Genomic DNA, 15,879 nt, shown 5'->3' on the forward strand with positions numbered 1-15,879 from the left:
TGGGCAACACTGCAGAATATTTTTTTCATTTGATAAACATCAGAAAATAACACCACATCACGTAAAACAAGTTACGGAAAGAACGTTAGAAGCTGATTTATGTGTATTTTAACTAAATATGGTGTGTTCAGGTGCATGTACATGAATTTTATTTAATTATTATTGTGTTTGTATAGAAGAACAGTTTGTCAATAACTGTTAATTAACAACCTCAGAAAATGATGTCATTATGTTACAGGGGACGTGATTATTTATAACAGGTCATGGGAAGAATGTTAAACTGATTTATAAATCAATTAAATAAGTTGTGTTGTTTATGATTATAAGAATTGTTTGCCATTTTGTTGTGAATTTATTGATGTATAATAGTCACAAATTTAATATAAATTAATAAATGATGTTATCTTAAACAATCTTAACCCAATGTTTAAAACTTTTCATGACTCGCTTTGTAATCTTGCAAACATGTTCCTGCAATAAACAGAATATACAGAGTTTTCCCGTAAGAGACCATTAAGTACTTCTCATGTTTTTTTTCAAATGAATATCACTAATGAAATCTGAAAACACTCAAGATTGTAATATTAACCTTCTGACTACTGCAGGCGAGATATCTCGCCCGATGTCACACAAGTCAACACACTGTACACAGTGCATTCCCCAATTCATATTTCCTGCCGTTTTGCACACAACACTCACCGGAAATAATAATAAACCAACAGGCTGCTTTAGTTTCTCATTTTTCAATGGAAAATACCTGGGAATTTTGAGTTCAAGTTTTTGGCAACTATTTTTGCTTGACAACAAATGGTGGCACGCCACAGCCATTTTCAGGAATCGATAGCTGATTGTGACAACTAATTTAATAATAAATTTGACCGTTTTACCAACAACTAAAATCACGAAATATGGGATGAATCGTAATTCGAAAATTAGAAAAACCCATGAAAATAATACTTACCAATTCAAATATAAACTTTACTTTACGTATTTTATTTTATTTTATGTATTTAAAAAAATGTTAAGTGAAAATATGTGAGTAAAAGTTATAAATTTGTACCACCTCAATATGTTTTTTGTCAAAAATTAATCCAATAGTCTGAAGGTTAACAGTCTTTTATGGGAACAATTTGTGTATTCTTTATGACCTGTATCTAGATAAGATGTATTATACCGTGGAGATTGTCGTGGAGTGTTTTATTCTCTACAGAATTATTTTTTTTTGCCTTGGAACATAAATTGGAAAATATTTTTAAGATGTATTTTTTCCTTGTTAAAAATAAAATATATTTTGTGAACTGAAAACAGATTAAAACTAAATATTAAAACAGTAACTGCACCATTATTACTAAAAATCTGAATCTCAGCACCATTGGGCATGATCGAAAATACATGTAAATTACCAGAAAGTTCCAACTAGAGCTGGGCGGTATTGAAATTTCAGGTTCGGTATCAGTATTTTGGGGGTTATTTACCTCGGTATCGGTACGGTATTCAGTATTGATACAATATCGATACCAATATCGAGTGGTATTTTCGGTATACTCAGTATCCCGAGTTAAGTCTCACCCACTAATTTCATCTAAATAAAATTAAATTCCATGCACAAGGCCCTCATCTCTGTCTTCTTTTCAGCTATTTTGCATTCGTCAGATATATTGTTAGTGCTTTGCTAAATGGCAGATAACATTTTTCAATACCAAAATTTCATTATTTTAAAATTTGCTCGGTACAGTAAATCGGTATTGACACGATACCGATACTGAACTGTATGTACAGTATAACGCCTAGTCTAGTTCTAGCTAGGTCATTCAACTCTGTTAACTGTTCATAACACGTGCATTGCAGGGATCACTGGATTGCAAGGGGGTGACAGCTTATACATTGTTCAACCGTGGTTATGGTGCGTAATGGATGTTTTATTTTCAGTAAAATGTTTAACATTAACGTCTACAAGTCACTTGAAGTGTTATGATCGGCCTAATAATGAGATATCAAACATGTTAACTGAAAAATTATCGTGGACACTATTTTTCCACATCATTTTATTTCCCACTGCATTCTTCTTCTCCACGGTGCATTTACCGTAAAATCTTGTTGCAACTTTAAACAGCCATATGTTCAGTACTACACTACCCACAACATTGGATTTTACACAATTTTAGTTGTGCAGATGACACTTCCCATCCTCCAAAAGTAAACCATGAACATTAAGCAACAACTTCAGAAATTAATACGTTTATTTAGAGGTTCATAATATAGAGAAATTGGTGCCAACACAAAATTAGATATTTTGTGGAATGAATTGAAAATTTCACTGTACCTGTGAAAACTTGGGCTGACTCGATGATTGCATCTGGGTGTTCCATTCTGATGATGAATCTTGTCCAGCAACACCAAAACTAACTTCTAACTGAGCAAGGTCTGAATTATCACCACCATTGTCTGGACTGTCCAACAACACAATGTCACTGACCTCTTCTTTGATATGAATATTGCCAGGTAGAGGTAGACGTATACTTTCACTTGGAAGAGATGCTGATGGACTTTCACTAGAACCAGTGTCTGCTGATATCGGCTTACTTTGAGAATCATAAAGACTTTTAAATGAGTTCACGTCTGCTTCAGAAACAGGAACAATACTTGTGGCAGCAGTAATAAGAGAATCTAAGTCACCATCCGTTTTATCTGAAACAAAAAGCATATGAATATACATGTACATCAGGGTTACTATATTAACTCTCAACATCAAATTGTCCTGTACAAAAATTAAAGCTTGTTTTGTTTCACGACACCACTAGAGCTCCCGCCATGGAACCGTGGACTGGCGATGCCAGAACATGGATCCATGGTGGGCGTGCCTGAACCATATATGGATAGGGGCACGAGAAAATAGTTCCAGTTCCAGTTCCACTAGAGCACATCAACTATTAGATGTCAAACATTTATAATTCTGACATATAGACAGGAAACCCGCCAGTTTTTCATTAGTAGCAAGAGATCTTTTATATACATGTATATATGTATCATCCCACAGACAGGATAGAACATACCACTGCCTTTGGTATGTCAGTCATGGTACACTGGCTGGAACAAGAAATAGCCCAATGCAGCGTTTCTGCTAGAAAGATATTTTTGAGTATAGCACTATGGAACTGAATGCAACCACAGTAAACAGGGTGTGTGGAAGGCCTCCCGCAGAAAGAAAATGGGTCAAGTTTAGGGTTAGGGTTAAGAAAATCATGTACAGTAATGGTAAGAGTAATTAATTTTGTCAAAAAGTTAACTTTAAAAAAAAATATTTGGGTATGGCGCCATACCCATTTTACCCTCTGACATAAACCCTGCAATGGACCCACCAACAAGGATCAAGCTCTTTACCACTGGACTAAGTCAAACCCATGTCCCATACGAATAGATTAGTCTCTCTCCAAATGTTTTACTTGTCTTTTCTTTGTAGTTTGTTTGTTACCCTTTCCGATTCAAGTACGCGATGAAGCAAGAATTATTGCCATGTTCTCTTGATTTCCCCCTACCTCAGCCTTTGGTGTATGGCGACACGATAGAGAAGAAAGGAAGGAAGTGAACAAAGAGGAAACGTGCGCTACGGGCGGCCAAAACCGGTAGCTCAAACCCCAGCCCGACGGTATTCGTAGAAAGAAGAGCCAGCTCTGTCCACTACTGATGTGTCGACTGTGCCAGCGGCACTTCTTGACACATCCATGTGGGGAAGCAGTTTTAAGGGCAGATTTAAAAATAGAATTAGAAGGGAGCACCACCATCAGTTTCTGGATTTTCTTCCTGTTTTTTTTTTCACCCAAACTATGAGTCTCACTGTCCTCTATATTGGAGGGATTGTCAGTATCGAACTCGTAAATGTAATTATTGTGTGAATCGATAATACTGTCGGTTGGTGCAAACATGACAGGCGGTGGTGGTGGTGATGGTCCCGAGGGACTCTATATCGCACCGGTTTCAAAAATGCGTTCAATACCGAACCACCACCACCGCCTCAAATTCTATTTTTAAATCTGCCCTTAAAACTTTTTGCCCATCAGATGTCATGCAAAGAAAGGGAGGGAATTCAAAAAAAAAAGTCTGCCTGGGGTCTACATTTTAGGCCCTTTGTTAAAAATATTGATAGTAGCCCTACATCACCATGCCCTACCCCCTAGAATCCCAAGAAATGAGTGGCCACACTATGAATTTGTAGAACCAGAAGAAAGAAATGTTTTATTTAACGACGCACTCAACACATTTTTATTTACGGTTATATGGCGTGAGACATATCGTTAAGGACCACACAGATTTTGAGAGGAAACCCGCTGTTGCCACTACATGGGCTACTCTTTCCGATTAGCAGCAAGGGATCTTTTATTTGCGCTTCCCACAGGCAGGATAGCACAAACCATGGCCTTTGTTGAACCAGTTATGGATCACTGGTCAGTGCAAGTGGTTTACACCTACCCACTGAGCCTTGCGGAGCACTCACTCAGGCTTTGGAGTCGGTATCTGGATTAAAAATCCCATGCCTCGACTGGGATCCGAACCCCAGTACCTACCAGCCTGTAGACCGATGGCCTAACCACTACGCCACCGAGGCCGGTAGAACCAGAAGAGCCATTTATTCCTGACACTGGAATTACCCTCAGCAATCTATAATTCACACACTAATAACCGAGTGTTAGTAAAAAAAAACCCACTAGACACAGACGAGGATAGCCCTCTGGGTTTGGCAATAGATGAGAGGGAAGATAGGTTTCCCTGAAGGCATACTGAGAATCTGGTTGGATGGGAAGGACCTGAATATGTTTTTTAGATTACTGCTGTTTCCAACATTACTTTTGAGAAACCAAAAATAGTCGTTGTTTGGACTGCTTTGATGAAATGGTGCACCACATTAGGCTTGTCAACAGGCAGTATTTCATTAAGACCAAATGAGGAAATATTTGAGGAAACTGGAGACAGGTTTCGTATTTGTTCCAAGAAGGGTGCTGCCATTCCATGTATTGTCTCCCCGACTAGACTAATCAAAGAGACCACAAACAGTGTTAGCGGGGCCTGGGGAATGTAGAACAAAGCACATTTAGTGCTACTAGACACAGGAACCTGTCTGCCAGCCAGGTTAAAACACTTGGAAATTGGGACTCGTCGGTTCTTGGAAGAAGAGTTGGCTGATCTTGATGTTCACCAAAGTATCTTTAAGGTAGTTAAACCTAAGAGAAAGGTAAGGGATTGTGGATTATACCCTAAACCCATAGGGGAGGAACTAGTCAAAAGCCATTAGGCACCCAATGACATTCTGGACCACCTCAAAATAATAGTAAAAACTTCACTTACTGACAGTGAGAAAGTCCACCAAAAAACTGTATTGGAAAACCCTGAACTCTTGATATATCCTACTTGGATGACAATAAATATGACCTTTTACACTTGTCATCAGACTTGTCTAAATGCTTTCAGTGTCACGGCTAGGGACATGCGATCAAACATTGCAGAAACAAAAAGAATAGCCAAAATGTCCCAGAAACAACCTCTGCACTGACGTTTGCTTCTGCATAAATTAACTGTGGAAGGAACCATTGTAATCATGACACTAGATGCCCAAACTGTCTAACAGCATTCAAAATACTGGCCCAAGAAACTCAACAATTTTAAGATAGCTCCAAATTCATCTCCTGAACATCCGTCTTGTGTTTGGAGTGTCCAAGGAAACACTACGTATGCCGGTAAGGTCAGGGTTCCAGAGAGTTGGGAGGGAGGCAGGATAGTCATATTTTGTAAATAATTCATTGCAGCATTTGACAAATTATTAGTTTTTCCCTAACCATCAAGCATGGTGATAGCAGTTATTTACTATCCCAACATTGAAAATCACAAGCCATGGGAGTGGGGATATAATAATCAAGAAGACTTGAGATGCTTGAAATAGCTGTCTTCCTGTTGATGTTACTAAAAATAGGCTACTTTTAATATATATATATATAAACAATGAGCATACCTTTTTTAGAAAATGGTGCGTCTTCGGAAATGGGAATGCTTCGTTTCTGACCTCTTGCATGAGCTTCTGGAGTTTGGCTATCATCCTTTGGAGGTGCAAAACTGCTGGATTCAGAATTGCCCTCAGCAGCAATGGTCGAAACAGTTTGGCTGGAAGAAATTAGGACGGATTGTCTTGGTTGAATTTCAAGAAGTTCTTCATTATTAGTATTATGCCCTGATGAATGTGATTCATACTGACTGTTAAACACATCCGACTGTTTGTCTACAACTTGATTTGCTGCTCCGGCTGCAAAAGGCAAATGAGTTCTTTTGTTTGATGGAGACATGGATGGTGATGTCCGTTGTCCTTGACGATGAGATGATTGAGGAACACCTGAGACTGAACGATATGAATTTGCTGCCCTATGTCTTACCGAAGATGGCTGGAAACCAGCATGATGTGGGGACCGTGGCTCTGGGCTGTGTCTGAGGTCTATGGTGACATCCCTGGACGCGGCAACACCTGTTGCCCGGACGTTCACTGTGTCTCTAAGAACTGTGTCGGACTTTGAAGGTAAACGTTTCATAGTCTTGAAGGCTTTCACACAGTAGCTCTCACTGATCACATCACCAGTACTGTGAACCATCTCACTGAGAACATATCTCTCCTTCTTGTAATTGTCTATCTCCAAAGAAAGGTAGCCACTCAGCTCCACTGCCTGTTCAAATTCAATATAGTCTCGGCAGAACTTCTGCATTGCTTCCACAAACTTTGTGAAGAATTGAATGGAATATTGCTTGTCCATTTTCCTCTAGTATCAAGGATGATAATCTAAAATGAAATTTTTACCAAAATAATAAAATAAATAGTAATGCTCAATAACAGTCATATTGAGTTTGAAAAAGTTGTACATTCGGAAAAAAAAGAAGCTACCTTCACCTCTAAACAGAGCTGGGCGGTATACCGTATATACCGTTCGGTATCGGTATTATGTCAATACCGATTTACCGTACCGAGCAAATTTCAAAATACCGAAATTTCGGTATTGAAAAATATTTCCCGGCACTTAGTAAAGCACTAATATATATAATATATCTGACGAACGCAAAATGGGTTGGTATAAATCAGACGAGAGCCCTGTATTTGGAATTTAATTGTATTTATTTGAAATTAGCGGGTGAGCCTTATTTTAGGCATGCATGTATATAAAGCCGTGTATGCCGAAAATACCGTTCGATTGTGTCAATACCGAATACCGTACCGAAACCGAGGTAAATCACCCCAAAATACCGATATCGATACCGAGCCTCAAATTTCAATACCGCCCAGCTCTACCTCTAAATTTAGAAAAATAATAATGAACATCATATTTGCCATAAAATAAAAGTACCCTATATTGCCTTGTATTAGCAGACTTCTTGTATAAGCTGATCTCTTAGTTTGACACTAAATATCTAGTACAAATGCATCGGTCTTATGTATAAGCCAAAGTCATCTCTTGCCCAGATGTATGTTGTATTGATGAAACTGTCAAAGAATAGACTTGTGCTTTTCTGTTTCATTATTTATTTCTTTAACCATTACAGACAACGGTAATCGTAAGCACAATGTTAACATCTTACATGCAGTGCAAAAACATCTGAGCACCAATAAATTATAACACAAAAATAAACAATTAAAGCTGTAATAATACATCACTGCACACAAGTAATTAAATTACTCACTGGACAGCAGAAAATAAACTCATTACGGATGATTAATCCTGGTCCCCCCCACCCCCACTAAAACAAAAGATACCTGGTGACTGTGTTCATTGTCATATGATCTGGTCATGTGACCAATGGAGTACTTATTATCAAGAAATTCATTTATCTTTTTTCAGTTTTCAGTCAATAATGAGCATAATTTATTTATGGAATTACTTTACAATTTGATGTACCCTGCAAACTAAATAATATTAGAAACAGAATAATTTTTTGAAGATAAAACACTGTTTTATAAATTAAATTTACTGTATGAAAGACTTGTCTTGTCAAACAAAGATGGTGGACAGGATGAAACAACACATTTTACCATTGAAATGACCAAAAAACAAGTAAATTTTTTATGTCATGAAACTTACAATGTATTCAAGAACAAAAAAGTACTTAATATTGCTTGATGGGGTGTTTTATTTATACTGTGTACACGTTATTGTTACATAAGCTGTGAAAGGCTTTCAGGGTGTGATCAAAATTTATAAGTCGCAGTCGGGAGTGTTTTCGATCGGAATTTTATGAACCAATCTGTTGCCTCCGTATAAAAGCACTCTCTTCTTCATGAAAGCACTTCTAGACTTCAAAACTTTACTAATACATGGCAATATACAGTACACCGTAAAGACTATTTTTAATATTTATTCACACCATTTAGATTTTTTTTTTTAAAGTTACATTTCAAATATTTAAGTCATTAAAATAATAAATTGTAACATAGACAACTTCAGAGTTCTGAACTACGTATGTGCGACATTCCAGAAAACAAGCTGGTCAAAGGTTAATACATCCTTAGTTCCTAGAAATGGCTTGCTATGTTGAAAGTATATTGTCAGTGTCTTTTGAATAGTATTTAATAAAAAATTTATTTAAATATTATTTTGGATAAATACTTGTGGTCACTTGCATTTAGTAAACATATGAGAAAAAAGTTGAAAAACTTATTTCTTTAAAGGTCCAACCGTATGGCACATTATTAATACACCGTATATAAACAAAAATACATACATTACAGTATTAAAAATAAAAAACAAAAATACCATCCTAATTATTAATAAAGTGACTTTTTATAAAAAAGAAACAGGGATAGAAGCTAACGCTCGCCTCCTCACCCCAGACGAATAGAAATCCCTGGGGGCGAGTACAATTTAAATGACGCTAGTCCCCCGTGCGGCTAATACTGGGCAGTTGTGACCCAGATTCTTGATGCAGACAGTCAAACTATTTTGCCTATGAAACCTGTTAAACATACAAACATTTGATGAATGTGACAGACATTTGTTACTTTCCCCATTTGTTTGATAAAATTATCAGAATAAACTTGTCCGCAGTTAAATTGCCGACACCAAAATAAGTACTCTGCATGGATGATCTGTTCTAAATATATATTTATTTTATAATAATAAACGACAACAGAAATCTTCAAATGTGCGTACTGATGAGCACAAACGACGCAAGCACCAAAACAGGTCACTCACTGAAACAGGTTAACGGATGATACATATAGAGGAAATTTTCGTAATTGCGGACACCGGCAAAATGCGGACAATCTCGACCATACTGCCGCTACATTCCATTTCTGTAAATCAAATCTTTCAGTTTTATTCTGCAAATTGATAATGAGACCATAGATAGTTATTGAAAATCGATTTCTATTTTCATTCCGGTATCACTTTAAAAACAAAAACAAACAATACAAAACACAAATAGTATCCAACATCACATTCTCATGTGATATAATTTATTTCTTCAAAATCTTTCACTGGATACGTGTACCTAATTATGTATAAAACATTTCAGAATGAGAGAATAAATTTGTATTTTAAAAATAATTTAGAATATGATACACAAGTTTTAATTTAAAAAAACAAATTGTAGCCTATTAACAATATTTGTTTGATAAAATTATCAGAATAAACTTGTCCGCAGTTAAATTGCCGACACCAAAATAAGTACTCTGCATGGATGATCTGTTCTAAATATATATTTATTTTATAATAATAAACTCATTTTTATTTCATATTAAGTGTGTTAAAAATAGCAACATTGTGGTTTTAATGGCTCAAAAGACAAAAATTTGGGATCGGAAAATAACTTTAACCTAATTGCATATAATTTCTGTTTTACTCTTATTTCTGCAGAAATTGATAAAAGATAATTTTAGAGATTTACTAGCTTAATTATTTATATTCTGTTAAAAACAAATAATAAATGTTTAAAAGGCTGCACAGATTAAAGTAAAGTGTTTCTCATTGGCGGGTTCGGACAAACTGAGGATAAAACTTTTTTCTTTTTTTTAATTCACAATGCAATAAAAAAATCGGGTAGCTGTAGAGATGCATGCTTTTGATTGGATAACATTAAAGGGACACGCCCTAGTTGTTAACCATTACGCCGTTGTTTTTCGCTATTAAACCCATTTTCTCACAAATAAAATTGCACTTTACTTACATTTTATTATTTAGAATATACATGTCCATTCACCTTAAGTGTTTTTTGGTAATCCTGGTGTTTGTAATACCACAAAATGTATTTTTCTAATTTTTTTAAAACGCACGCGCGTTTGAGAAAAAAACGTTGAGCAGACAAGGTCTAATCTATTTTTGGAGGGGATCTTCCTGTTTCAACGTCATAGACGTTGGTATACCACTAGTTCATCAAGATAAACGTCTCCGGCACGATATTTATTATTGTGATGTTTATTGCTGTGCCGTAACGTTTATCCATTGGATCGAATTTTCCATTTGCAATCACGATTTAATAAAATCAGGCATATGTGCTTTATTTAAGAGCCTCAACACGTACAACAACATATTTTAATAAATTTTAGACAAAAATATTAAGTACAATACCTTTGGTAACCTTTCCAGGATTAGATGTTTGAAGATGACACATTTAAACATTTGAAAGCTATTTTTATCCTGGCATATCGAAAATGCGGAATGAAAATTTTGCGGAACGAGAATTATTCGTATCAAGCATTTTACGTAAAAAGAAATATTGCGGAACTGAATGGAATTGATTATTAAATGTATTTATTTTGTTATTTTTGTTTCTACATATGTGCTTTGTGTGGGTTGCATTATATGCATTGTTAATAATATTATCACATTAAAGTTTTGGGGTGTATTAATCTTTTTTATTATTATTAAAAAAATAATGATTGTTAGTACAGGTCATTACTTATTTTAAGGCCTTCATTTATTTACTTTTTCCAAAATTATTATTTCCTTTAGTAATTGTTTTTAAATATTATTATTACAGGCCATTGCTTACATGTGTTTCAAAGGTTTTTTTCTTCTTTTTTTCTCTTCTTTTTTGTTTTAATATTATTTATTTTTTTTAGCTATAATTACTGGTCATTAGTTATTTTAGGAGTTTTATTCAGTTAAATTTAATTGTTATTATTAATTTATTATCAATTAATTGATTTTTAAACAATATTATTCATTAATTAAGTTTATTTATTTATTATTATAAAACGTGATATTCCATTAAATATCGTGGAATAAACTCGTGAACCCGAGACGAATAATAATAAAAATAATCCGATTCCACCAACAGTTTTCAATCACATTTTAACTATGCTCACAATGGCCGGCGGGAATATTCGAGATTTTGTTCGTAACTGAAAATTGGATTAATGCAGGATTACTATTTGGACAAACTGTCTATTTATGCGTAAAACGTGACTCGGGAAGTTTTCTTTATACAGTAAGTGTTTATATTTATTGCTACATCTCATATTTCGCCACGAAATAATTAATTCCATGGTTGTATCGATTCCGCCTGAAATCTGGGCGGAAACTGCACGCTTGTTTTTGCTATTAACATTGTAAACATCGGGTCCAAATAAATGTCAAAATGTTAAAAAACGGACCGTAGATGTTTACCGTGGTGAACTAGTATACCACGTGTCTGTTATCATTTTGGTTCGGTTTGTTTTCTTGTGCACGGTTTGCGCAATAAACATCCGATTTGTTGTCGTTTACTTGTCGTTCATTTGTGAGGTTTTTAGACAAGTAAGTATCTCAATACAAAACATTACAAACTCTTAAAACCAACAGTACCGGTGCCGAATAGCAAATGTAGGCTAATTGCAGTTTTTGGCCCACCCAATAATGATTTTTAAAAATAAAATAAAGTGTACTATAATGTATGTTCTATTAATATTAACAAGAAAAACAATGTAATTTCTGCACTGCGCGAAACTGTTGCTAATCCTATTCAAAACCCATATCGCGAGCATACTGCTTCATTCTGACGTTATTCAAGTCTACCTTGCATTCATTACTGCGGAAGCCAACGCAAAAAACCCATACAAATCCCCAGGCTAATGGCCAAACATAACCGTAGTCCTATCAATCGCAATTAAATAAGTAATACTTGCCAAATTTTAGTGGTTGGTATATCTAATAAACATGTGGAAGCTTAGTCTAATTTTTCAACGATAAAATTTAACAAAACCACGCGTCATCCTTTTTGCTTAAAAACTTATCTCCCTTCTCGTGACGGATAATCGGAATACAACTCGTCCGTTTCCGTAAACAACACGAATCGTGATATATTTTTATATTTAAAGGTTTAAAATAAATATTCTAATTTTACTAAAAAAATTGTCAGTAAAACAAAACAAAAAACAAAACAAAAAATAAATAAAAATAATAAAATAAAAAACCCAAGAAAAACCTACATTTTTATATTCGTTCTACCTGATCCAGGCGAAGGGTGCCGGGGTGCGCACGAAAGAAAGAAGTGTTTTATTTAACGACGCACTCAACACATTTTATTTACGGTTATATGGCGTCAGACATATGGTTAAGGACCACAGATTTTGAGAGGAAACCCGCTGTCGCCATTACATGGGCTACTCTTCCGATTAGCAGAAAGGGATCTTTTATTTGCGCTTCCCACAGGCAGGATAGCACAAACCATTGGCCTTTGTTGAACCAGTTATGGATCACTGGTCGGTGCAAGTGGTTTACACCTAGCCATTGAGCCTTGCACTCACTCAGGGTTTGGAGTCGGTATCTGGATTAAAAATCCTGTGCCTCGACTGGGATCCGAACCCAATAGGCCTACCTACCAGCCTGTTGACCTAACCACTACGCCACCGAGGCCGGTCTTTTTTCCCCCTTCATGTGCCTTGATCTTTTTTTCTATTTTGTTATATATGTATAGATACATTTTGTTATATATGTATAGATACATTTTATTATCTATCAATTAGACAATAATAAACGGAACTTAAAGCCATTGCTCGAAATCCCCCCTGTTGTCATGGACTGAACTCTGGCGCAGTCAGAGGTTGTGTCCACGACAGGCGTGCTTGATCAGTTTTCTGATGGAAGCATGCCAAAAATTACCCACGTTGCCAAATATCTTGTAATAATTTCTATGAGATTACCGGATTCGACATCTATTTTACTGCAGAATCATGGGCAATCATTTTGAAGCCCTAGAACAAATTAAGGATTCTGTGTAATCCAAATATATTATTTTTACAGACTCACTTTTGTGTCTCCAAACTTTACACTTTACACTGTGCTTTTATTTAACTGTTGAATTTCATATTGATGTTGATCATCACTTTATTAGTTTGCATTTACCATAATTTGACACAAATAGCCGATGTATTTTTCGTCCTGGGGTGTCGTTAAACATTCATTCATTCATTCATTCATTCATTCATTCCAAGCTTTACAAAATATGAAGCTGGAACATCCCTTAATTGGGATGTTGATACGAAAGTGTGTCTTTTTATCTATTGCTAATACATATATTGTACTTTGTTGTGTTCCCATCCATACTGGTATCAGGGGTCATGAAAAGGCAGATACAGCTGCCAAGTCTGCTTTGGACTTGCCTTATTACAGAGTTGATGTGCCTTATACTGACCTCAAACATGATATTAACCAATATATCTGTTCGACTTGGCAAGACGATTTGAACGATGCGGTTGCGGACAAGCTTCATTCTGTAAAGCCAGTCCTGGGAGAGTAGCAGTCCTGTTACAGGAGGTGTAGGAAGTGAGAAATTGTCTGGTGTCGTGCTCGCATCGGTAATACATACCTGACGTATTCATTTGTTATAAAGAAGGACCCTCCACCTGAGTGTGAGCATTGTCAGTGTACATGGACGGTCCACCATATTCTGATGGAGTGTAAGCAACTTATATTTGGTGGACAAAATGTGATTGAATCATTTCTATTCCAACCTGAACTTATCTTGAGTTTTTACGAGATATAGATTTTTATTTGAAATTTTAACGTACTTACCTGTGATACTTATACCTTTGCACAGCTCTTTACACTGTGTTTTTAAAACTTAATTTTAGAATTTGTTATATTGATGTTTATCATCGATTCATTTTCATATTTACTATTGTGTGACACCTAAAAGCCGATATATTTTTGTGCTGGGATGTCATTAAACATTCATTCATTCTTTCGTTCGTTCGTTCATTCATTCATTCCAAATATCTTCGTCGGCTTAATGTCTTACTAATAACGTTCATCTGATGCGCGGTGGGTCTAGGACCGATCCCCGTCTATTTCTCGTTCAGCAAGTGCACCACAACGGCTACATAATAAATGGTATGTACTAGGCCTATACTGTCTGTGGGATGCTGCATATAAAATATCCCTTGCTGTTAATCGGGTTTCTTTTTTCGTCTGTGTGGTTCTTAATTAACCATGTCCGACCGTTATTAAAATGAGCTGAATCGTTAAGTAAAATATTAATTCCTGGTGTCTTTCTTTTAACATGGCGCATGGTACGTGTCTTTATATTCCACATGACTATGTATATATCATTCCCAGTCTGAAGATCGACGCGGTAAGACGAATTTGTTTCGCTTGTGCACACTGCACGTGCTTTCGTGTGCTCGACTTGGGAATCCTCCATTTTGTTTTTGTTTTTGTTAGCGAAATGGAGTTTACTACTTGGATGTATGCGGCCATTGGAAGGAAGGAAGTGTTTTATTTAACGACGCACGTATTTACGGTTATATGGCGTCGGATTATGCGGCCATTGCAACTGATTGAACGCTGGAACGTTTTTCGTTTCGACAGCCTGCACCACCAGGTTGGATTCTTTTTTAGCGAGATTCCTTACCTCCACGTCATTTTTCCGGGTGACTTATGTCGACTCGTTTTTCCGTGATTCGTATGACGGCCATTCAGCAGAACGCCACGGTTGTTCGCGTTTAGTCTTTACCTGTCATAGCCCTGTCCTAGCAGCACTGGAAGATTAACTACCCACTCTAAGAAGAAATATGAAGCGTGGTCGGCCCCTACTACTATTTTCTAGACTTTACTTGTTTTATATTGATACCATCTTGTATCCTCCGGAGTCGGGCCCATTCGCACCACTATACCAACCCATGACGACTGGACTATACCCTAGTCAGACGGATCTGGCTTCTTAAGATGTATATTTCAGCACAGCACTACATCTTCAACGTCTAATGACTATCAATCTAGGGGTTTTCTTGACGGGATGCAACCCATCTCGTCCCTACAAGCTGTGCACCATAACGGCCTTAACGAGGCCACTCACGTGGACATATATACTACTCAAAAGAATTTAAGGGTCAAAAACTTATAACCAAATAAGTTTCAGAGTGTATTAGATTGATGATGTAAACTACACCAATTTTTTTTATTTATTGTTCCATATTTACAAAAAACCACAAATAAACGTCACTGTATACAAGAAAGTCACATGACATGCTGTCAAAGTTGAAGGTTGTCAAACATGGATTTTACACATTAGAACATTCGTTTAATAGTGTGTGAATCCACCCCTGGCGCGAATACACTCGACACATCGTTGCCTCATGCTGTTGATCAGACGTCTGAAGAACTCTTGGGGAATGGCCTGCCACTCTGCCATAAGAAGTTGACCCAGATCATGAAGGTTGGCCGGAGGGGCATGGTTATCCCAGGCGTTCTCTGTTGGGGCCAAGTCAGGCGAATATGCTGGCCAATCCATCCTGGCGATACCTTGTTGTCTGAGAAAGTCCGTTACCACCCTGGCGCGGTGGGGTCTGGCATTGTCATCCTGCAGAACTGCCCCGCCGCCAATCTGCTGAAGGCCTGGGAGAACCAACGGCCGGATAATCTCATTCAGATAGCGGAT

The 15,879-nt window shown here is 36.6% G+C and overlaps 1 protein-coding gene across 15 annotated transcripts in view; it reads right to left on the reverse strand.

The window, feature by feature from the left end:
* Positions 1-12,240, reverse strand: part of LOC121384031 (zinc finger and BTB domain-containing protein 49-like) — a 63,766-nt gene extending 51,526 nt beyond the window's left edge. For all 15 annotated transcript variants that reach the window (XR_005959331.1, XM_041514180.1, XM_041514182.1 and 12 more), the window contains exons 1-3: positions 12,128-12,240; positions 6,002-6,814; positions 2,324-2,688 (exon numbers count right to left, since the gene is read on the reverse strand). Coding sequence is in view for 14 of the 15 variants with exons in the window: in XM_041514180.1 (XP_041370114.1) it covers positions 2,324-2,688; positions 6,002-6,788 (1,152 nt within the window). In the remaining variant the exon portion in view is untranslated. The remainder of the gene's footprint in view (positions 1-2,323; positions 2,689-6,001; positions 6,815-12,127) is intronic.
* Positions 12,241-15,879: the final 3,639 nt, after the last annotated feature.

The sequence above is a fragment of the Gigantopelta aegis genome, chromosome 10, assembly GCF_016097555.1.
Source record: "Gigantopelta aegis isolate Gae_Host chromosome 10, Gae_host_genome, whole genome shotgun sequence".
Taxonomy (NCBI): Eukaryota; Metazoa; Mollusca; class Gastropoda; order Neomphalida; family Peltospiridae; genus Gigantopelta; species Gigantopelta aegis.